The sequence below is a fragment of the Cyrtonyx montezumae genome, unplaced genomic scaffold, assembly GCF_038088225.1.
Source record: "Cyrtonyx montezumae isolate F1298 unplaced genomic scaffold, pur_monq_1.0 scaffold_0, whole genome shotgun sequence".
NCBI lineage: Eukaryota > Metazoa > Chordata > Aves > Galliformes > Odontophoridae > Cyrtonyx > Cyrtonyx montezumae.
In genome coordinates, this window is record NW_027071824.1 from 34,835,981 (window position 1) to 34,860,835 (window position 24,855).

Below are 24,855 nucleotides of genomic sequence, written 5' to 3' on the forward strand. Positions count from 1 at the left end.
TTTGCATCAGATTTACTGTAAGTCTCCTAAGTCTCTAGGTCAAAATTCATTGAATAGTACAACAATACAATCACTTTTTACCTTGTATTTGGACAGTTGGGCCTTTTTCTCATAGAGTTCACACTTTGGCTCCACTGGAGTACGTAACATGGTTTGGTACTCTGTGAGCCACTGGGTTTGTGCCCTGTACTTGTCTGAGAACTCCTTTGCCAACTGAAGACACTTCTCTGAAGTTACGTGCTCTTTCCTGATTAAGCCAGCTAAATCTTCAAGCTGTTCCACGTGATCTCCAATTTCTTTTCTTAAGCAGTCAACATCATTTTCTTCCATGTACTTTATAGCTCGCTCCCCCTTCTCACGAGCAGATTTCAGTAAACTGTGGCCTATGTCCATATCACTCAACAGCAGCTATGAAGAAAATTAGTTAAGAGAAAATTTACACAAACTTTTTTCTCTTTTATTCCTTGCAATTCTATTACCAGTTAGAGGATAACAGTTGTTTGGGTTTGATTGTTGCTTTTTAAGAACACTAGGAATAGTTAGTGAAATCAAACGGTCCTTTCATTACAAAATTACCTGGTGTTAAGGTGTGATAAAAAGGAAGCAGAAAAAAAAAAAAAAGCTCTTCACTGGACTTGTGAGAATAAACAACAAAAGTCAGATCTATAAGGAGATGGTTCGTACTTAAAATTCTGAAATGGATGCAAATTTTCTCTTAATACGTTATGTTTAAGCTAGAGGAAATAAGAAAAACTCATTTACAACTCTGAGATGAAATACAAGCTTTACTGCAGAGTTATTTCAATGACGAGAAAGAGGAAGTAATTCTTGCCACAGTACTTACTGGTTTAAAATTTATATGACAGGATGAGTTGGGAGGGAAATGTATTGGAAGCCTTAAACTGAAACAAAATATACAGAAATGTGCCTTATGGAAAGACGGTATTATTTAAGACTATCATAACAACCAAACTGTGATGTAATATGCACACGATATGAGAACACAAAGTTTTATACTGGATGATCTTTATTCTGTTTATTTCGCTGGGGAGAGTGAACTCTTTTGAGCAGCTGTTAAGATACATGCTAAAACAGGCAATTTTTGGCGAACAGAAATTGAAGACAAACAACTACTGTGTCCAACAAAACTGTACCTCTAGTTTCTGCACTTTTTTCTCCATTGCTGTTTTATCCAACACATCAAACTTGGTGATCAAACTTCTGAAGTCCTTGTTAGTAGATCCATACCAATTTCTGTAAGCACTAAAAGCCAACTCTGACTCCTCCATACATCGTATCTCTTCTTCCAAAAACTTTGTTTCTTCCTTCAAAACAAACATAGAGTTTAGAGGAAGAAACAAGAACTACCTTGATGTTTATCACTGAGATTGACTACAGATAGCAATAAAATGCCATTTATTAACAAAACCTGCTATACTAAGGTTAAACATATAGGATTTGCATCCTTAATACCTAATGGATAATTGTCACTGAAATCTTCTGAGGGTGTATATACCATAATTACTGATACTAAAACTGGGACAAATCATAAACAACTGAGAAGATACTTCTAATTTGCAACTTGTGTTGTGGCTCATGATCATGTAGTATCTGACAGTGTCTTACTAAACATTTTACCTTACAAATTCAAATTTCCCCATACCTGTGTATTTCAATGATAACATGAAAAACATTTCCCTAGTTACAATTCAGCATTCAAATTTCCTGAATTCTGAGTTTTTTTCCTGATACTATCAAAAAAGAGTAGTAATCATATGTGATCAAATCTGAATGTATTTCACAAGGTTTTTAATATTATTCTCTAACACATTTAGTCAAACAAAATCTACATGCATGTACACACTGCCATCTACATGTACATACACACTGTATGTATATATTTACGTGTGTGTGTGTACGTATTAATATATGTATGGGCACATGTATTTATATAAACACATAGATAAATATGAGAATATTTTTCGTGGTTTTCCATATCAGGACATCAATGCAATGAACTGATGGCACCAGGATGGTTGCTAGTTATTAGTGCATTAATGAAGTTTCCAGAGTGCTCTGGTCATTTCCCGCATGATTTCTGTGAAGAAGTGACATAGAAATATGAGGATGTCCCTTCTTCTGCTCTGCCCAAACTTGCCGTGTGCTCAGGGGTTATTGACTCTTACCCATTTGATTTATTACTCTCGATATCTTTTATATTGTATATCAAATTCCTTTGCCATTTTAGTAAAATAGTTTATATCAATCAAGTAACTCCTCTTTCTCACTTCTCTGCCGGCTTCCCATGGGGGAGGGTGGGGAGGACCTACCCTGTTGCAGACAAAAGGCTCTTGATCTATCACAACATTATATTACATAGTGTACAGTAATGACTAAAGCTTGGTTAAGTCTAATTAAGAAACTCTATCTATACTTGCTTCTTAGCTGACAATTTATGATGTACTAATGAATTAATTTTCATAACTCACCAAGACACGAAGAAGGAGAGTTTGATATCGAGATGTAAGCTGTGTAGCCTGACTTCCCATTCCACTGGTAGTGAGACCTTCCTCTAGTATTTCTTGAGCTAATATCCCAACTTCTTCCACATCATCTTTGCATATTGTAATTTCTTCATGCCATTTCTGTGACAAAAAGACATTATCCAGTTTATAATTCAAATGACTTAAACATAACAGGAATTTAGCTGAAACTAAGTTAGGAAAGTACTGAATGGAAAACAAATACAGGTTATAAATATGGAGTTGGAACAGTCTGAACTGCATTTCATTACAGTACATTTAGTTTAGTTTTGTTTTATTTCTTCTGAATAATAATAGAAATTCAGGTTGAACTTTCTACAGAACTTTACGCTGTCCATATTTCAAAAGAGACTAAAAACAGAACCTTAAATCTTTACAAACCTAGTTTCTAGTTAAAAACAATTACATTTTACTTTTGTAATTGGATTAACTCTTTCTCACTTCAGGACCAACATTTGTTCTCAGTAGTGTCTTTACATTCTGCAGAGCATACAAATTCCAGGTCTCTTTATAATATTTCAACTTTGGTACAGCCATACTACCATTAGTAGAATGGGGAATACACTCAGAATTTATTGCAGCGTTTTCTGAAATTTTCACGCTAAGCATTGATGCGGAAAACTCACATGGTATTTTGTTTAAGGAATTCCTTAACTACATTCCTTACCCTCATTTGTTGAAGTTGTATCTCTTTCGTTGCTCTACCAGACTGCCTCCCAGTCCTGATAGCAACTTTCTCCTCCAGTTCTGTTATCCAGTCATTAACCTTCTGAAATTTTTTCTCCATTAACTTCAGCCTGCTCACAGTAGCATTTAATCGGCTTCTTGCTTCAGAAAGATTGTGCTGATAAACTTGCCAATCCTGCTGTATGGATTCCAAGGCTCTGTCTTCTATCTGTGGTATGCCCCAAGGAATCACTTCCTCTCTGGCACGGACAGCAGCATTCAGTAATGCTTGCCCCTCCGCACAGCGGACCTGCAGCTCCTGTAAAGGCAGTTATGGATATATACTTACATTAACTGCTTTTATTACATGTTGCACATGAAGTACTGGTTCTACTTCAGACAAAAACAGTAGCTCAAGTTAAACATTCTTTACTTTCAGGTCTCTATGATTGAAGATGCATCACACTAAGAACACTTCTATGACATGCTCACTTACAAAGCAAACCCAGTATTGTTATTAGTGGCAGAAAATCATAAAATTATTAACAGCATATGCATTAAACTCCTTCCCCTCCTAATCTTTTTATGAGTTCTGAAACAATAGTTGTCAGAGCTGTCATGACAGTCTGCAATCCATTCATCATAAACTTAAATTCAAAAGTTTCCAGCTATGGCAAAGACACTGTAAGACTAACTCTGAAATTAAATCTGTATAAAAGCAAGGAACAAGATGAGTCTTCATTCTTTCAAAACTAACATGCCTATTTATTTCTACCTGTGTTTGACACACTATTCCAAAATAATTCTTGACACGTTCTCTGGATATAAATGACTTTTTCATGTTTATTAGAACTTGATTAGAAATTATGCCAATCTGCTTAAGAAACATAACCAGGAAATGAACTGATCAAAACATATCTACATGTCTTCTAGGTTTACATTTGAAATATATACTCAAATTTTCAAAAGGAATTCAGTTGCAGTAAACTCTTAGAGGATGAATTATATTCAGTCTCTAATAGCACACAGATTTTCTCAATATCATGAATAAAACAATAAATATATATTTTTTATCTCAGAAGCTAAAGTACAGATCTTTTCCTAATTCAGTAACAGGTACAAAAATATTTTTAGACATCTTAAACTTGGAAACTACTGCAGTAGTTCAAGTTTACTCTTCACTATCACCCAGGAGATTCAGCAACAGTTTTCCCACCTCATCACGTGTTGTGGTTTTGATTTTGTTATCAGTATTCCACATCATAACATCGTATAGTTAAAGAGTTAACTCTCCAGTTCTGTGGACTGCCAATTTTCTGGATACCTGGTTGTCATGGTTTTCTCAGAAGAGAAGAACAACTACATTCCCCAGAGGACTTTTCACTGCTCTGTTTCTGCTTTCCCTTCAGAAGGAAAGATAAAACTGCTGGCAAGACATTACATGCTCCCTCTTCCTTTCTGCTTGTCTCTGCAGCATGTGTGCTCCCCTGGACATCTTGCCTTCAGCAATAGAGTAAGCCCTTCAGTTTTTTAACACTCTCTCTCTCTCTCATTTTGTTTGATTTATTACCTTCAATTTCAATTATATTGTATTATATTGCGTTATCGTGCATTCTGATATCATATTTAGTACATTAACTTTCCTCTTCAGATCATTACCACTGTTTTCTTTTTAGGCTCCCCTTTTTCCCCTTTCCCAGGGTGTGGGTTCATGTGTCCCCCCACCTCATTAATCACAGAACTGGGCCAAACTGGCCTGTAAACCACTGACACCATGTGAAGCAGTCTAGATGACTGGAACTGCCCGAAGAAGCCAAGTAAGTATTGCTTATAGTATTGGACTGTAAGCAACAAAAGATGTAAACTCAATGAAAAGAACACTTTTGTTATGCTGTGAAGCAGAGGGAAAAGAAAAGTTAGTATCCTCAGTGCATACCAACATCTAAAATAAATTCAGTACTTGAAAAAAAGTATTAACATGACTGAATAATTCAATAGAAGTTTGATACTCTTAAAACGAGTATCAATGTTTGCACTAACTTTACTGGATCCACTTTTAAACAAAAAATTGCTTAGATATAATATGCTGTCAAGCTCTTCTCAAGTAAAAAAAAAAAGAAAAATATCCAATTTATGTTCACGTCAATATTATTCTGTTATTAAACAATAACAATGCCATACACACTGTACCTGTAGGTCTCGGAGTGTTGTCTCCTGTTTCTGGGCATCACCCTCAAGATGTGATAAGCAGCTAAGTTTTTCCTGTTCCTTCTCCAGCCATGTTTCAAATGCCTTCAGATTTCTTTGATATCCCTGATGTAAGTTAAGCAGTTCTTCAGCTTTTTTTACTGCCTCCTGTTTGTAAAAAAGTATTTAAAGATATATATATATATCTTAGCATATCATCAAACCAAGAAAAAATAAATCCAATAATGGCATGAAGGTGAATAGTTTGTATCTTATACTGAGTTTTCCTAAAAATCAAGAGTAACTGGGAAAGAGAGCTCAAATGCGAAGTTAAATTTTCTTGAAGATTCATCATCTAAGCTTGTGACCCGTGAGATTCAATTTGTGATCACTATTAAATAACAATTCAGTGTATAAAAATAAAATATCTGATTAATTTTTGTACTAATTTAAATTAACTTTACTGAGGTTGTCAACAAGAGCTTAGAATTTTTTTTTCTGATATCTTAAATAAATAGATAAATCTTAGTTTTTATCTGCCTGTGCTCTTGTCTTTTCCAGGTTGCAAAGAACTCACAAGGATCATCAAATCCATTCTGCTGAATCTTTTGGCATTACAGTCAGTTTTGGTAATAATGTTTGTGTTTAGCAGTAAGACTCTTGAATCGTCCGAAAATTTTGGTTTACTTGATTGCCAGCTACACTTACTGCAAAAGTCACATTATTGCAAACCACAGGTATTCATAAATACTTCCAACTTTTCAGTCACAGTGAGTAAAATCATATTTAAACAAAGACAATTAGACTTTTGACGGAGAATTCCTCAAACAATTAGCTTGAGGAATTTTTCAGATTCATATATTCAAAATCTTTCTGGAAAGATCTGAAACTCAGTGGTAAAAACACTAAATTGTCACGTACATTAAGTTATAGCTTCCTTCAAGCTCTTACTCTTCATTTAAGTATTAAAAAAAAAAACAATAAAAAAGTGATCAATTAAAAAGCTTTCTCTGCTTCCTAGTTACAATAATAAATTAAAAAAAAAAACAAACTGTTAAATAAAAAATAAAAAAGAAAAGAAAAACTGAAAAAAACTGTACCCTTGTTCTGTCTTTGAGCATCTTATACCGCTCCTGAAGTTCCTGGAGTTCAAGTTGAGTGACATAATGCTCAGCCATTCCACTGCCTTTTTGTTCAATTGTCTCCAACAGACTGCTGTGACTCAACACCTCTTCACTGAGCAGCTGCAAAATCAAAAGAGAATGATGCATTCATGAATGAGCAGCATTAAAATGAACTACAGATTAATCTCGTAGTTAGTCAGCCTTTTTTGTAGCTGGTATGCGTTGCTGCTGGGTTATTGTAAAACAAACACACCTTTGCTTTGCTGAAGGTGGCTGTTTTTTCCCTCAGTTCAGCATATTGCCTTTCAGAAGAATTCATGCTTGCTTCTACTTTATCCATCCAGCTGGTAAACTGGCGAACATCATCCTGGTAACTTGTCCATTTTGAGAGAGCTCCTTCCAGTTGACTGTAATTTAAAAATACACATTTTTTTTGTGATAGTGGATGTCCTCATGGTAGTTAAGTAGTGAGTTATTATAATATGTACTTATTCTGGATCATAAGACATGTATCACAAACTATACAGAGACACAAATGTTAAAATCCTACAGGATTTAAGTAGGACCACTGATTGGAATATAAACAGAACTGAACTTTTCAAACTTGGAATATTAAGGTAACACAGCTAGCTGATATGTGCTAAGTTTTTAAGTAAAATGGAATAAGAAGCATAAAACCTAAAATCAGAAATGTTCTGCTGCTGCACTGTAATTTAGTTTGATCATTTAAAATTGAAATATTTCCAACCACTTATGCTCTACAATAGAAGTCTGCATTTATTTTTCTGAATTCCTTTATTACTTGAAGCATTACTGCTTTAATCATCACTTAAAAATATCACTTAAAATATCTCCCAAGAAATTTAACAAGTGGAAAACCAGACAATATGGTGACAGAACAACTATTATTGTTATTATTAAGAAGAATTTAATGCATTTTGTGAAATTCAAAATAAAATATAAAGACTGTTTATGAACGCAGAATACACTTTCACAAGAATACTGCCATTGTTAATGAAGTTTAGCTCCTCACTCTTATTACTCCTTTTTCTATTTAATTGTAATAGGTCACTTATGGCTTCCAGAGTTGCAATGCTAGGTACACACAGTTTTTTTTCATTAATTTGACTCTTGAAATAATAAAACTGTGTATGAACTTTTAAAAACACTTGACAGTGCATCACTATGCACCTCATACCCTTTTTACCTCTTGCACCGGATACATGCAGACAAAAGAGAAGCCCAGTTCTCCTTCAGGGTGTGCAACTGCTGTTCAATCACTTGTACTCCCTCCAGAGAAGTATTTTGAAGAACAGATTCTCCTCTTGTCAGAATTATTTTCATTTGGATTTCCTTTTCTTGTTTCACCGTTAGCAGTCCCTAAAAAGTTAGTATATTTTTTCTGTTTTTATTTTTAATTAAAAGTGGGCATGAATATGTTAACTAGATACAAAATCTATGCAGATTCACCCAGTGTATCAGACAAAGTAGGAGACATTCTGAAAAGAATGTCATTTAGATAAAAAATTGGAAGATTTATTCATAAATAAATAAACAATTCAATAATTGGTAGAAATTAAATAAATAATAAAACAGACAAAGAAACAAAGAAGATGAAAAAACTCTTCTACAGAGCCAAAGTATCATCCTGCAATATTGAGATCTGCCTGTAAACCAAATTTTATAACAGAGAAGCTCAGAAGACTATCACAGCAATGTCAACAGTGCAGTTGCAAACTAAGAGCTTTTAGCACTATGTAAGAGCCTGAAAGCATGAACCCAAAACAATGAACAATCTTATATTCTGAGCACTGACCTTTATTATCTTCTGTACAGTAATATCAACATATGCTACATTTGTTTGCATACCTCCAGCTTTAACATTCGGCTGTCCAGAACATTTTTGTCAGCAGTAGGATGACAGTAGGATTCCAGCATGTGAACTGCATCAGCCACCCAGTCTTGGAGATCCTTGAAACTGTGAGAGAACTGCTGGTGCTCTGCTACGACCCTATCCATTTTGGAAACCTTCTCCTACAATTCACACAGCAATCAGAATCAGTATGTGGTCAAAGGATTATTTATTTCCCACATTTAAAGACTTTAGCACAAGTTTCATAAACTGTACACAACAATTCTCTTTGTACACTGACTGTTAGAAGTATGTTCATCTGAGCATTGAATGAACTTTGAACACATGCAGATGTTGTCCAATCATAATAGTAAAATGAAAATTCACGAATTATCCTCTTTTGTTTTCTAAAGGCAAAATTTTATTTCTTTATCTCCTCTCATCCAACGTAGATGAGAGTTCTTGTTTTTCCTTTTTTATTTGACATCTGGTATATCACATCTAACTAATAACTTCGGTATTTTATCTGAAGACAACTTGTGAAATCTGTCCATACACAAGACAGATCTAAGCATGTGAAGTTAGACCACTGCAGCAACATTGCTTTATTGATACTGGAATAACCAGACCTTTTTTTCCTCAGTAACATTCACGGATTCTCAGAACCAGAAGAATAGGTCCAACCTACTGACATAAAGTCAAGATACTGAAACAGGCTAAGAAGGTTACAGAGATGGATTTGTCTCAAACATCCAGTTTCCCTCACTGATTGGGCCATATGTATTCTTTGCCTCAGACTCCATCCTCACACCATCACATTTTCAACAAGTTCTGTACACATTAACCAATGTTAGTAACTCGTATGTCTTTCCCTTTCACACTTTCAGTAAGCCACAGAAACATAGGGCTGCTTTATGATTTTACTTTCAGAGAGAAGATAGAAATTGGAAGGAAAAAAAACAAACAAAACCTACCAACAATTCTTCGATTACTCAAACAAATACACTGGTAATGGAATCGCTATCTCATAACACACTTATTGCTGTAGTAACTACAAGTCTCAATTCAATGCCTTCTTCACGACTGACAGGATTTGAAAAGTGAAAGTTCTGATATGAAGACCTTCTAACTTGATAAAACAATACAGATAGTAGGAACATTTAATGCTGAAGTGTCTCGCTGAGTACAACTCAGCAAAACAGGTTAAACTAAGAGTTCCTAGCCTTACAATTTGAAGAATGACCTATCCTTTTCACTGAACCTTCAGAAGAAGTCTAATGGGCAATAATTTTAAAACAATGTTGAAGGCCAAACTCTAAGTTTTAAATACAACGCAAACAGTCATTTTTACAGAATGCAATTTTAGTAATAACATTTCCATATTCTGTATTTTCTAAAATAATAATAAAAATAGAACAAAACAAAACAAAAAACAACCACCAAACAAACAAACAAAATCTAATCTACAACTCCTCTACAGTATTAAAAAAAACCACTTTTCCACATACCTTATTGCAAGACTAAAATGTGTTTAGTTATTGGAAAATCACATTGCTTTGAACCAGGAGAAATATGGCAACCAGGACAGAGTTTTTAAATTACAGTTTTTGAAAAAAACCCCAATTCCATTTGACTGACAGTCCATGGAATTATGAAGGTCTTTATTTCTTACTCTTTAAAGCCAGCACAAAAGACCATAGTTCAGACATAACACAGAGCAGAAAGGCAAGACAACGGTAGCGTTTAACATTTCAATCTTTTCCCACGCACGTCAAAAGAATAGCTTAAAAGCACATACACTGAGTGCTTTACCTTTGTCAGATTGCTTAGAGTAAGGTATCGTGAAGACAATTGAGACACTCTGCGCATAAAGCTTTTGCTGACAGCTTGCTCTTCCAACAGCTGCTGAGCTTTCTCTTTTAGCCTGTTGAGCTGATGCTCATGGCAGCTTATTTCCTCAAGGACAGACTGTAAAGCATAGGCACGTTAATATTACAAGTGAGGCCAAGAAAGCAGACAAAAGAGAAGCTCGGATCACCCATGAATATAGAAATGACAAAGAGCAATGTACTGAGAAAAGCACACCATACATTTATAGCAATAAAGCATGTCCTAAAAAATTTGAACACTGACAGAACAGGATCATCAAAAGCAATTCTTGAAAACAGTTCTCATCTTATTTAGAGGAAGTGATGAGGGATGACAGAATGATGAAGCTCTTGTAAAGCACCACTGAGGCCAGCAGAATGGGAGATGAAAGTTAAGAAGTCACCTGCAACTTTTGCTGTTCTCTCCTCTTGGAAGGAAGGTCATGGAGGCGACTGCTACTCCCTTGTACCATCTTTTCTGTTGTGCTCAGCCATTCTGCCAGAGGCTCAGCAGTTGCTTCAAAGTCCTTCATCTGGATCTTTAAATTCTGAGAACACATGTAATGCATGCACACATCTACGAGCAATTCCACTACACTGAATATAATTTAATGCACAACCCACAGAACAAGTACACACAAAAAATACACTATTGCAGCCAAATACTACCACAGCTGTTCAAAATAAAATGATGCTGGCTCTGCTCCTCGTACCATAGAGATACTGAAAAAAAGAGTTTGAGAGAGCATCTCTTTAAGATACAAAACAAAGGTAAATAGATAGAACATCTACACAGTTGAAAAGAGGCTGAAAGAAGTTTCTTCTGAACTGAAAGCTTTACAAAGCTTTGACTTTACTAGCTTTGACTGAACATAAGTCTATCTCATGCAACCAGGAATGTGTGAAGCAAGGCTGCTTTGGGAAGTAAGTTACCTTACAAAAGCCTGCAGTCGTGCACACTAACCCATTTTTAAAGGCCTCTCATTAGTCCTAGGTACTGTTTGACTAAGCTTAACCTTAACCCAAGGCTCATTTCTGATTATAGTTTCTTTCAATATAAAGTCTTGGTTTTAAAAATGTGTGACACATGTAGGCATTCCTTTAGTGCCTGCATAATTTTCTTGTAGGATTATTCTGCATAATTAAAATGAGCACCCGAAAAAACTCATACAGAATAGAAACCCAAGCAGAGCACTTTCTATGTCCTGGTTATTTTATTTATGTTTTCAGACGGTCTTTGACTTTTTAAAGCTATAGCCTTTTAATTTTAACATCATAGTGTAAGACTAGTTTTGCGAGACCGAAAAACGCTATGCTCAAAAAGATTAACAGATTAAAAGATTAATCTTCCTTCCAATAGCTACCCTGAGATGAGGAAAGTTACCTTCTACTCAAGAATTTTCTTTGAAAAAACTTTTTAATACAATGTACTATATCTATTTACATTTTTTTTTCCTCAGCTGACTAGACATTACTGTTCAGAAACAAGAAGGCCCAAGAACTTTAATTCTTCTATAAAATGCAAGGAATTCCAGCTAAGACCTTTTGACCTTAAAACCTATAAACTTAAAAGAAAGAAGACAGGAAAGACTTATTCACCTTATGTGTGAATACATGCCAGCTGAATTGTGAATTCTGAACAGAGAAGGGCACTGGGGTTTGTTTAGAAATTTGCTCAAATCACTTACAATGCATCAATTTGCAGTGAAAGTGACAGTGTTTAACCACTGCACTGGAGCTTCAATCTGCACTGGTGTCAGAACTCAGGGTTATAAGATTTTAAAAAGAACATGTATTTTAATGTATTCTAGTAAACCAATACTTTTCTAAGGCTTACAGTAATCTCAGCCATTGCTGTCTTTGCTGCTTTCACTTACTCTGAACAACACCCTTCCACATGAAACATCCCACTTTAAGTAGGTTCATGTGAGAGGGATATAAGTAAACATGAGTAAAATGGAAATGGAAAAATAGGACTTCTTGAAAGTAACTGCTATTATGTTGTGTCATAAACACCTACTGCTAACATGAGAAATCTGTAAGGATATCTATTAAGTATGTGTGGTTTGGAACAAAAAGCAAAGAGAAAATTTAGATTCAATATTTCCTCACTATGACTTTGTTCAATACCTCCAATGCAGATTCCTTCTGATGGAGGGAGCTGATAAAATTTTTCCAATCTTCCTTAGCTGTAACACATTTGTCCAAGATAACTTTAGCCTTCTCCATCGGCAAAACAGAGCAAAGCAGTTCTCCTTTGGATGCTACCAAGTTTAATTTATGTTGTCCATTCTCGCTTTCTGATAAGAACTCCTAAAAAGAATTAAAAAACAAACAAAAAAAAACCCAACACCTTTCTGTTTGCATTCTGTAAAAGTCCTTTTCATTAGCTTTGGGTTGCAGTAAAGGTGAATGGTAAGCTTTCGGAAAATTTAACAGAAATATGAATTTACTGTATCTACACATTGACTTATTAATTCATATTTCAGTATATTACATTTTAATATTATTCACATTTATGAGGGACAGTCATGCATATTATAGGGATAACAGCTACTTAATCCAGAAGTGTAATGCACCTAAATAATATATACTGATTCTAGGATTACCTGTATCATCTGCATTTTATGAGACATTACTGTTCTTTCAGTTGGGCATTATATACTTCTCTTCAAGCATTCACAGTACAGAAAGTAGTAAGATTTTCATCTCAGGAAAGCAGTTGCCTTGCACACTGGAGATGCCCATACTGGTCATCCAATCAGTGTATAGGGGTACTGGTTAAAGTTTAGAACCTCAGCAACACCTAAGCTTTACGATTTACCCTCTTCCACATCCTAATTTTACTTTGCCCGGCACAAAGTTTTTACTTCTAGCAAGTAAGATTTTTTGAGCATTTAGGATTCAAATGAATTTAGCAGTCTCAAACACAAAGTTGTTTTAAAGTACTATTACACGATAGAAAAATAATTTAACACACAGAATCATCAGATTACCTTCATGTTGTAAGAAAAAGTGCATGATTAATAAAAAACAAAAACAACTAAGATTCTGATTTTGTACTCCACTGGAGGTCAAGGAGTGAATGCAAAGGGTCTGTTAGCTTTGAAATACTTAAGTTCTTACTTTATTAAAATCAAAGACTTGATTGCCTTGTGAATTAATGATGTTAACTGTGCTAACAGACAGAAAATGAACTTTTAACAAAAATAAAACTGAAGCTTATATAGGCTCTGACCTTCCTAGAAGTCTTAAAGCAGTCAATGCATGTCAAAAAAGTCCATTCCACCTAAGGAAGCACTCAGAAATAAGGACAATCTAAGGTCTTTAAGAAGCTGCAGTAGCAACAACAACAACAAAACAAAATATAATAATAATCTGACCACTGCTGGAAACTGTTTTTATTAAAAACTCTTTTATTCATTGTCAGAATCTGTTGACTTTTTTAACCCCCTATACTTACTCTGAAAAAAACTCTCAATTTGAATTAGCAAATAAAAAATAAAAAATTGTTACTTCAATATGGTATTCCTGACCCTTTCAAATAAATCATTTAAGCAAAGGAAAGTAAATTTACCAGGAAAAGAAAGAAATGATTTGGGTCTTGGTATCTTCCATGAAAATGACATGAATTTATCCCATTGTACTTTCTATCTGAAGGTGCAATATTCTCATTATGTCATTCTCATTTAGTTATTTTTACTTAAAATTATGGTTATATTTTACTCATAGAAGAATTTATTCCACTAGGTTTAATAAAATAAAATTTTAACTGGCATTCCATTCCACATATTATCTTGTTTTAGCTTTCCATGAAAAACAGACTTAAGTACCTGTCTGTACTTTATACATTTTCATCTTGTTCTTACTTTATAAGGGGTCTATTATTATATTTGAGGAGAAAATATTTACATAACTTTAAAATAATTTCATGAACTAGGTATCAGTTCTGATGTCCTCTCAATTATATATTACTCTCCTATCTTCAAAAGATACTTTTTTCCACGTTGTAAAATAAATAAAATAGATTGTATCTCCCTTAAATGAATGATTTATTGCTATAATGTTACCTGTATTTTCTGTAGACTCACTGAGGCTTCACTGATATCCTGAGGTACATCGAAGCATTTGGCTGTGGTGACTTTTGCATTGACCAGCCACTGCTGGAAGTCCCTGAAACTTGCCCGAAATCTTTGCTGCAAGATCTGCTCTTTACTCTGACATCCCTTTGAAGCTTGCAGGCAAAGGCTGGATTTATCACATCAGGGAATCAGAAGAGAAGAGAGGGAGGAAAGGCAGGACTCTGTTAGGTGACAATGCTACTTCTTGGTTCTCTGAAGTGAGCTTAGGTTAACTTGGACTCCTCCCACCAACTCTAAGCACTTAAATGAGGCACCAAGAAACCCATTAGAAATTTGAAATTCCTTAAAAGTGAAGCATTTAAATTGGGTTTCACAGATACGACAGACAAGCATTTCTAAGAGAGCGATTCAGTACTCCTAAGTATGAGCAATTTCTGCAAACCTTTTCCTGTTCAGGCACAGGATATGCAAATACAGCAATTACAAATTGAACTTTAATGGCACAGTTAAATTTGTAACATTAGAAGGGATCAACTTGGGTCATCATGCCCCTCTTCTGCAGTTACAGAAGCTAAAAACTAAATCCTCTGCAAGGGACAGCAGAATCTCATGTCTGAAATGCAGGTATCAATAACTACAGTGGCCTGAGAGAAAGTAAGAAAACAGACAAACATTAGCTCCCCTCTTTCAGCCAAAACAGAAGTAAAATAAAGAACAAAATTAAGAGAAAAATTTGAATATCTTGTTTCTATTTCTGCCAAATGAACTATAGCTATACCTCAGTTTCTTACAAGGATTCCTCCTATAATAGACCAGGTGTTGGCTTAAGCTCAGTTTGGAAGCATGGCCTTATAAGTTCATAAGTTCATAAGGTTGGAAAGGACCTACAAGATCATCTAGTCCAACCATCCTCCTATCACTATCCCTACCCAACTACTAAATCAAATCCTTTAGCACCTCATCTAAACGCTTCTTGAACAGCGCTAGGGATGGTGCCTCAACCACCTCCCTAGGCAGGCCATTCCAGTGCCTGACCACTCTTTCAGAAAAAAAATGTTTCCTCAGGTGGCCTTGGCTCTTTAAAAAAGGACAAGCTGCTACAAAGCTTGTATGCAGACACAGAAGGGACCAATTACCTATAAACAAGATGAAAGTATACCTGTTATACTCCTTTATCAACCCTGAAACTTTTGAAGAATGGGTACTCAAATCTCTAGAAAATCTACAAAGATCATTTAACTGAGTCTTGATCTCGTCTATCACATGTTCAGACTTGATCAGAGCATCCGATGTTTCCTGTTAAAACAAAAGAAGTGAACAATATTCATAAGTAAATTAAAAAAAAATCAAAGTTCACATTCAATTTCATTTACAATTCATGTGTATCTAATTTTGACAGTATTTTAACAGTCGAACACACAGAAGCTCAGAGGTTATTTGAAATTATGGACTTCCAGAGGCTAGATTTCTGAATGCTTCAACTTTTGTAGCTCAAAAAGTCTACATTGAAAAGTTTAAGACATGTATTTTAATAAACGAGACATGGTACTGTCAATTAGATGCATATACATGAAATTAAATACAACTACAGAATAGCAAATCATACCATAGAATCATAGAATGGCTTGGGTTGGAAAGAACCTCAAGGATCATAAAGTTCCAACTCCTATGTCACAGGCAGGGTTGCCAGCTGCTAGTTCAAGTATTAGATCAGATTGCTCAGGGATACATTCAACCTGGCCTTAAATACTTCTGGAGTTAGGACATCCACAGCCTCTCTGGGCAACCTGTTCCAGCACCTCACCACTCTCTCAGTAAAAAACCTTCCTCCTGACATCTAATCTATATCTCCCCTCCTTTAGTTTAAAACCATTCTCCCTTGTCCTAGCCATGTAAAAAGTCGATTTCCCTCTTGTTTATAAACTCCCTTTAAATACTGGATAAGTGAAATGAGGTCTCCCCACATCCTTCCCTTTTCTAGTTTGAACGAGTCCAGTTCCTTCAGCCTATCTACACAGGAGAGGTGCTGCACCCCTTGGATCATCTTCATGGCCCTCATCTGGACTCTCTCCAAAAACTCCATATCCTTACTCTACTGGGGCGACTTAGACACAGTACTCCAGCTGGGGCCTCATGAGGGCAGAATAGAGGGGGACAATCACCTCTCTCACCCTGCTGCCCACCCCTCTTCTAATGGAACCCAGAATACCATTGGACTTCAAGTTTGCAAGCCCAGCTTGAGCTTAGTATGCTCAATAATAACTATTTTGAGATGTATCCCAAAAAATGAACTTACACATCTCTAATATCTCTTACAATCTCTAACATTTCCAGAGAATTTCATAATGTAAAATTACAGCTTGTTACAATCCTGCGGGAGTTACTAGCCATCACTGCTGCAACACTGTTTTGTAGAGAGCTAAAAACAACAACAAAAAGAGTACTTTTGCTGACACAGCTAACTTCACTTGGAGAAGCATGATAACTACTAGTCCTCATGTTGATGTCCATAGTATCTCCACTGTGGAACCCTGCCAGCTACTCCAGCATAACTAACAGTGTTGACTTGGATCCTTATTTCATTGCCTATGAGATGTTTTGGAAATTCTTCTTAAACTAACAGGGAGAAAAAAAACAATCTTCCAGCTGTTACATTCACTGTAGCAAGAGTTCTGCAGTGCAGGCAAGCCAGAACATTTGGTATGCATAGATCAGTTTGAAAAGTTGACTAAATCTAAGTTCCAATCTGGAAGAAGTGGATGTAGACTTGTAAGAAACTGATCACATGAAAGGGAAGATGGATCAGAAAGGAGACAAGGGAAGTGGGACAAGGATGTCTCTCAGTTGTGTTTCTGAATCTGTACAAAAGGATGACTGAAAATATACATAGTAAATGTTTTGCAATTGTCTATCAGCACAAAATTGAATGCTTAGAGAAGACACAAAGTACATAAAAATATAGCAAAGTTTCTGAAAATATATACATTTTAATCTCTGAAATTAGTAATATAAGTTTCCACAAAGAGTATTCTTCACTGTAAAGCGTTAACAAACTCTGCAGTAAAAAAAAATATCCATTTACGTAAATCTAAAGTGAAAACACATTAGAATCACATTAGAATTAGAAATTAAAAGACACTTGAAAAGGTCACGTTGTTGGTTTGTTTAAAACCATACAAAATAGCCTTTGAATTAAGTAATTATGTAATAACAATGATGTTTATGGAAAAAAAACCAAACCAATAAACTAAAGAGTTTTTATTTTATCTTATTATAGTAGACTCCATACAGGACTTTGGAAGCATGAGTAATGACAACACACTGGCCATGACTTAAACACAGGATGACAGGGAATATCTAGGGCAGGAATCACCATACCAAGATCCTACTAATGCAGGTGGTTTTTTTCTGATTTGTTTTGACAAGGAAAGTCCTACAAATATCAAAGGCATTAGAATCATTAATTTTCAGTGAAATCTTTTTCAAATAATCCACCCAGAATAACTTCTAAAAGATTATTTTGATGAAGACTTACATGACAAATTATATGTTTGACTATTGCCTATTTCTATGCAGAGACACTGAATCACTGATAACACTGTTCCAGTGACTTGGAATTAACTTCAAATCTGGCAATTATAAAAATAATTTGCTGAATTTCAAATTCAAGATCTAGTGCTGTTTGCTGAATTTCAAATTCAAGATCTATATGCTGCACATATCTAGAAGAAGCAGAGCTTGAGTGCAGGATAACAGAGTGAGCCTAATTCTGAGAATTAGGAAATGCATTTTTAACTTGTGGCCTTGGTTTACATGACAACAGAATTGCTGTGAGACAATGGAAAGAGAATGCTGCAATGCTGTTTTACATTCACAATAGGGCCCATCTCTTGAGGTCAGAAATTGAAGGATAACTGCCCTGACTATATTCCCTGAAACTATATAATTTTATACAGTAGGACTGCACATAACACATACTGAACTTCCTCTGCATTTTCTTCCTTATCCTAAGTTTATAACATTAGAATCTAAATAGCTTTACATAGAGTGACAATACACACACAGTATACAGTACTAGTAAAATAATGCCTTACTTTTTTTTTTTTTTTTTTACAGGCCTTATAACTACAGCTGTTTCTTGCTGACAATTTCATGTCATATTTTCCTTTTTAAAAATATAACCATTTGAATAATTGTGCCATTATTTACTCCAGTGTAACTTCAATTCTATTACTCCTACAGTTATGTACTGGCACGAAGACAAAAATCTTTGAGTTCTGTGAAAGAGGAAACCATAGAAATAACTTGGCACAGACTCTTGAGGAGAAGATTTATAATCTCAGTTTCAAGAGAAGTTGTTCTGAGACTTTTTGAATGTTTCTTCAGTGAAGAAGAAAGCAAGCAAGCATCACATAACTTTTTCTGAACGTATTTCATTCTAAGACAGGAAGGGAAGAGTAAGGCACTCTATCTTTTTGTTTGTGATTCATATGAATCCAGATATATACAAGTATTTATGTAAGTATCTTGATTCTTGTGAATATACCTTTACGTAAGTGTGTGATATGTATACATGTGAAATATTTGCTAGAAGGCAATCAGAAAGAGGATCTGCATCTCCCTTTCTCTGAATTCCATTACATTCCACAGCAAAACAGTCACAATGTAAAGGATAGCTCAAGAAACTGAATGTATACTTAACACACATGAAACAAATTGTAAGTAGGAAAGAAATCACTCCAGCTGCTGCTCAGCATTTAGGAAATGCTTCACATTTTCCCTGTGGAAGATTACACTGGCTGCAATGCTGAGCAGCTCAAGTTCAGAAGCAGTGCATTAGCTCCTTCATTTTCTTACAGCCAAGCCCAGTTAATGTCTGAGCTCTGGGCAGCGCTTGCTTAGCCGCAGCCAAATAAAAGTCTTCTGTAAACACTGCTCGTTTTGAATATAGTTACAGAAAAGCTCAGAAAGTTGGAATTTTTCAGGAGATTTTCACAAACGGGCTGCGTTATTTTCTACTTCTGCCATTCCTGGACAGTGCCAGCAGGCACAAGTTCCCTTCCCTCAGTCACTCTACGCTTACAACCGAAAAACCGCTTGGAAAAGAGAAGCGAGCTTACTTTCTCCTTGCGCCAGCTCTCCACGACCTCCGCGTCGGTGTGATGGCTATCGAGCGGGGCCAAGCACTGCGACCAGGCAGCCAGCAGCCCGCCGAACCGCTGCACGGCCTCCTCCAGCCCCGCAACTTTCGCATTGAACTCCTGCTCCGACACGGCCATCTGGCTCAGCACGTCCCGCAGGCTGCGCTGGCTCTGCAAAGCGCTCTCTTCCCACTGCTTCCAGTCCAACTGCAGGGCCTGCATCTCGGCGGCGAGGAGCTGGCACCCGACGGCGCTCGTGCTGCGTTTCGCTGCGGGAGCTAGCGTCTCCACTCGGCCGAGGCGGCCCGCGCCGATCTGGCGAGAGTCTACCAGCTCCTGCAAAGCAACATCCCCATGGTAACCGGCCACAGCTGGGAAGGGGGCCCGCCACGCGTAGGGCAGCCGCAGTGGGGGCCGAGCGCTGCTCCGAGCTGCGGTTCCAGAGGCACCGCTTCGAGAACAGCCATGAGCGGCAGCGCCTGGCTGGACGGCGGGAGGCTAAAGCGCTGTCAGGAGCGGCTACGAGCTGCGTGCCGATCGCAAAGCGGCTCTGAAAACTCCATAGGCTTACGGGAGGAAAAAATGCGGTTTAGAGACTGAAAAACAGCGCTCGGGTTAAGATGCAGAAAATTTTATGATGTTTTCCATAAGAAACTCCGGTTCAGAGCTGCTCGTGCCATCTTAAAGAGCAAGGCGGTGCTGCTCAGAAAACACTCAGCAGCCTACTGCCATTATCTGTGATGTTCCATAATTAGTTGCACATGTGGCTTTGGGTTGGATTTGTGTTTTAATTCTTTCTACGGCATCCTATTTCATCCTTGTACAAGTTACTGGAGAATTTGGTAGTTCTCAGCTATAAAAGCTGGAGAAGATAAGCGTTATCCTCAGTCACTATGTGCTGAAGTAATGGTATTTATTCTCATTGTGAACTAGAAACTACTGTCTCCTCCCTTTTTTATATTATACATGGAGAGTTTGAACACAAAGGAGGCTAGAAACTAGCAACAGGTCTGTAAGTTGCTCTGAATCCTCCTTCAGTCTGTCCAATGGCCCACTCATGTATAGGAACAGGCTAAAACTCCACTAGCATAAATATTTGAATGTACACACCAGAAATGACCAGAACATGAATCCTGCCTTAATGTTGCATCAGAAACGCTTAATTTGCAATATCAAGTGCCAAGGAATGGATGGATACATTTTAATGCCAGGGCAAGGAGAGTATGTATGGAGAAGCAACCCATACACTTCCACTGTGTTTAGGGAGAACAATCCTTGCACTATTTCATGCATCTCCAATTCATGCAAATCACAAATGGTTGTTTCTGACATTGATTCAGCAGCTCTACTTATGGAGAAAAGGGTTTCAAGGATGAGGACAGAGCAGTGTTCATTAATCAGCTAAGTTAGAATCTTCTGTGATGCCATTGGGCTTCCACTCTTGAAAACTGTTTCCATGTATGAAGTGGCTAACTCAGGTCTGATTGTCCTTTCCTTACATAAGTAGTAAAGGAAGGAAGGCAAAAACACATCATAACTTAGAAAGTGTGTTTTCAGCTCACTGAAATGTAACCTCCACTTCAAATAAACAACAGCAAGATCCCACAGTTTTAAGGCTCTGGACTACAGGTTCTGAATCACAGGTGTAATTATGAAAGCTAACATTCCTTACATTGATTTTGGCCAACTTTTTCTGTATCACTGATGCATCTCCAGTTGTATCGGACCAGCGGTGCAGCTCTTCCTTTGCAGAATGGAGCCAGTCTGTGAATTCATGCACTGCATCGAGGTATAGCAAGTGATCCTTCACAATGTCTTCCACTTTCTTCATTTTCTCCTAATGTTTAGATGGAAAAAAAAATCATAAATGTACTTAAACACTTTCCTGGCTTCTGTCCAGATCGTAATGGTATAGAAAGCTGGTCTCCACTGTGCTACACTTCACAAGGTCTGGTTTAGGTTTGTCTAGGCAGGAATGCTGGCAGAAATACTGTTCTTACTTAGAAGCAAATCTCCATAAATGTTAAGCAGAGTCACAGAGTTGTCCCATATGACGTTCACAAATGAGGAGTCCTGCTGTTTAAAAGTGCAACAGATGTTTATGGTGCCAAGTTCTTTTTTATCCATCAGATCAGAAATGGAGGCCATCCACATGTTGCCTTTCTTGTACCCCTAGAGGACTCATACCCTGACACTGACAACCAACAACAGCATGGTTCCCCATGGTTCCTCATAAGAGTGGGGCCAGTTTACCTTATTATAATGAGATGAAATAGTGTTCTGGTCTAGACTGGCCTTGGATCTGACTATGTCAATTTGTTATTAAATTCATAAGAAGTACCATCAGGAATGTTTATCAAAACTAACCAAAAGTGAACTTGAGTTTTCAATCCTTCATGGATACATAGATTTAAACCTAAGTGTCCTTAAACTCGTTTAAACAGTTATGGCTTAAATAGAAGTTATTTTTACTTTTGAATAACTCAGTATTTAAATAATGCTTTTCAAAATTAAATTAGATCATCAAACTTTGCTGTTCTATCTGAAAACAATCATCCTAATTTCTTGGAATGTTTCCTTGTTGTTTAATAACAGAACAACTATGACCTAAAGTAAATCCTCAAAGTGGGTCTCTTCTGGTAGCAGTGGCTTCTACCAGTTGCAGTCAGTACAGTTCTCTTCCAGAGGAAAAACTGCTAACTTGTTTATCTGACCCTATCTCCAGGAAGTGGAGAAGGGAGCAGCAGCTTTGCCTGGCACATCATCTGTCCAGTCTTGGCCCATCCTCTTTGCATGGCACCAATTCTTTTCTCAGTTTAGTGGCCCTGTGCTTCTGCAGAACACTGCTGCCCCACAGATGCTGAGCTCACAGCAGTTTCCAGTCCCCGTTCTCCACAAAACAGAGGACATGCAGGCACCAGAGACACAGCATGGCCTCAGGTTGGCAGGAGGAGATGTAGTGTGTCTTCCAATGTAAACAAAGTAGAGATATCTGCCCCACATACTCAGCACATGAGATTTTCTCTGCTAGGCCTAATGATTCATCCAGCCAAATATTCTCCCCAGTGTTATTTATAGGTAACAGACAAACTCTGCAAACATATTTGGCAGTTTCCCTTATACTATTTTGGCATTTACAATTATTAGTTCAAGAACATAAAGTTCATGCCTATTCCTTTTCTTCAGTGTGTGTTGTTCAGTGTACTCCTGATAATAATATATAGCAGCAGACTATGGAAGTTTCTACTCTTTAAAGTAGAGATATCACATTAAAATAAAATTCTATTAGATTTAATAAATACTCATTGAAACTGTGAGATTTGGTGGCTAACATTTCTTTATTCCCGTTAACCATTACCTTCATTATTCTCTACCCTGTGTCTGCATTTCTCCCTCATCTTTCTTCACTTCAAACAAACGAATCCCATCCCTCCTCTGCTCATAACAATTCCATTTACAAAATAAATTTAAAAAAAAAAATGCCCCTTGGATTTCAGGTGCAAGTTCTGAATTCAGAATCATGCAATCAAGTTTCAGAATTTTGTATCCCCCAGATATTGCCTTATATTTATCTTCATTGAAGTACACCTACTACCTCTTTGCCCACTTCTCATATTTTTGACAGTTCTTTTGGAATTGTCATTGGACTGTCCAAGTTAGCTGAATATTATTTGCAAGAGTCACTCTCCACTCCCTTCTCCAGGTCATCAACAAATAAGTTGAACAAACCTAATTCCCATATAGTTTCTTGGAGAATCCTGGAGTTGACTGTTCAAAACCAATCACTAACCTTTTCTTCCTACACCGTAACCAATTTTACATCCATCAAAAGCCCTTCTTCCAATTCTATGGTAGTCTCTCTCATTCTCATGTAGCATTTTTTGGGGGAACCTTGTCAAAGGCTTTTGGAAAACCCAACTATATTGTATCCACTCTAACACTTCTTTTTAATGTGCTTATTGACATCTTCATATAACTCCAGCATATTTGTGTTCTAGTTTCAGCTGAGACAGCTGATTTTTCCTTCATACCTGTCTGGTATAATGCTATAGCTTGGCTTTAAGAGAAAAACAATACAGTGTTTTTAGTCATTGCTGAGCAGCACTGACAGAGAGCCAAGGCCATATCAGCTTCTTTTACTGTCCTGTCAGTAAGGAGAGTTGAGAGGGCACAAGTTGTTGGGAGGGGAGAGAACCAGAATAACTGACCTAAACTGGCCTAAGGGATCTTTCATGCCATATAACATCATGCAGAGGAAAAAAAATTAAATGGTTAAGAATGGGCAAGGCCAGCAGCCACTGCATAGGGACTGGCTAGGTGTTGATTGCTGGGTGGTAAGAATTGCTTCTGCATCATTTGTTTTGTTTATATATATTATCAAAACTAACTATCCTTTTTTCCTTCCCCCTTCCCTTCTTCCCCCCTCAATCTTAGTAAAGCAATTTCTATCTCAGCCCATCAGTTCTACTTTGTTGTTTTTTTGGGAGGGGGAGGAGGGAGTGAATGACTGTGTGATGATCACCTGCCTACCAAGATAAACCACAACAGTTTGTTAAAGTTACACTTTCCAGATACCATACTGACTTTTTCTCAGCAGTCTATATTTATCCAATGCTGCCCTCAATTTCATTATCAAAAAAATTGCCTAAGAAAGTAAGTTTATTGTTGCATATAGATTTTAGGAGAACACTGCCATGCTCACTTGTGATGCTTTTTTTTTTTCCACACAAGTTTAAAACTAATTTTAGTGAGTCAATTTTTGTATTGTTCTAATTTCAATATCACTAAAAAAAGCAGTTAAAAAAGCACGATAATTTGCTAATTCACCAGAAATAAGATATTTTTTTTTCCAACTGGAAAAATTGAAGAAAGCAGAAGTTCATAAGAAAAAACATCAGTGTGCAATTAGATGGTTATTACAGACAAGATAAATCTAAGAGAGCTTGTATGTCTATGAATACGGTCTATGAATAAAGCAATAAAACAATGGCAATACTGTATCTTTCCCCATAAATGAAAGAAAAAAAAGTCAAAAGCAAATTACAGGATTCCATATAGTGACTCTCCTATCAACTTTAGTTGAATTTTTTTTTCCTCTCTCTAAAGTAGTAAATTCTTGTGTCCCATATTTAATGTTTCTTCCAATCAGAAAACTTGTTAGACCTACTGATTTTTTTTACTTGGGCTTTCTTTATACCATTGACAACAAATTACTTCAATATAACACATAGCAATATTCTCAAAAAATGAAAACCCAAACAATTCTATCTGATTACTAAATGTATGCATATATTATTTACTTCAGTCTCACAGCAACATTTGTTTCTTATAATGTGGCCTCGTGATGGTTGAGAAGATGGAGATAATCTCAGGGCTACTGTTGGTGTTCTGG

The 24,855-nt window shown here is 36.6% G+C and overlaps 1 protein-coding gene across 1 annotated transcript in view; it reads right to left on the reverse strand.

Annotated features, from left to right (window-relative positions):
• The window catches only part of SYNE1 (spectrin repeat containing nuclear envelope protein 1), a 276,072-nt gene that overhangs the window by 125,540 nt on the left and 125,677 nt on the right, over positions 1-24,855 (reverse strand). Inside the window, exons 53-68 of the mRNA XM_065732123.1 lie at positions 21,136-21,300; positions 19,443-19,799; positions 15,482-15,618; positions 14,311-14,488; positions 12,371-12,553; positions 10,645-10,788; positions 10,185-10,340; positions 8,390-8,554; positions 7,728-7,900; positions 6,774-6,927; positions 6,497-6,640; positions 5,400-5,564; positions 3,211-3,528; positions 2,490-2,645; positions 1,155-1,325; positions 82-408 (exon numbers count right to left, since the gene is read on the reverse strand). Coding sequence (XP_065588195.1) covers positions 82-408; positions 1,155-1,325; positions 2,490-2,645; positions 3,211-3,528; positions 5,400-5,564; positions 6,497-6,640; positions 6,774-6,927; positions 7,728-7,900; positions 8,390-8,554; positions 10,185-10,340; positions 10,645-10,788; positions 12,371-12,553; positions 14,311-14,488; positions 15,482-15,618; positions 19,443-19,799; positions 21,136-21,300 — 3,093 coding nt within the window. The remainder of the gene's footprint in view (positions 1-81; positions 409-1,154; positions 1,326-2,489; positions 2,646-3,210; positions 3,529-5,399; positions 5,565-6,496; positions 6,641-6,773; positions 6,928-7,727; positions 7,901-8,389; positions 8,555-10,184; positions 10,341-10,644; positions 10,789-12,370; positions 12,554-14,310; positions 14,489-15,481; positions 15,619-19,442; positions 19,800-21,135; positions 21,301-24,855) is intronic.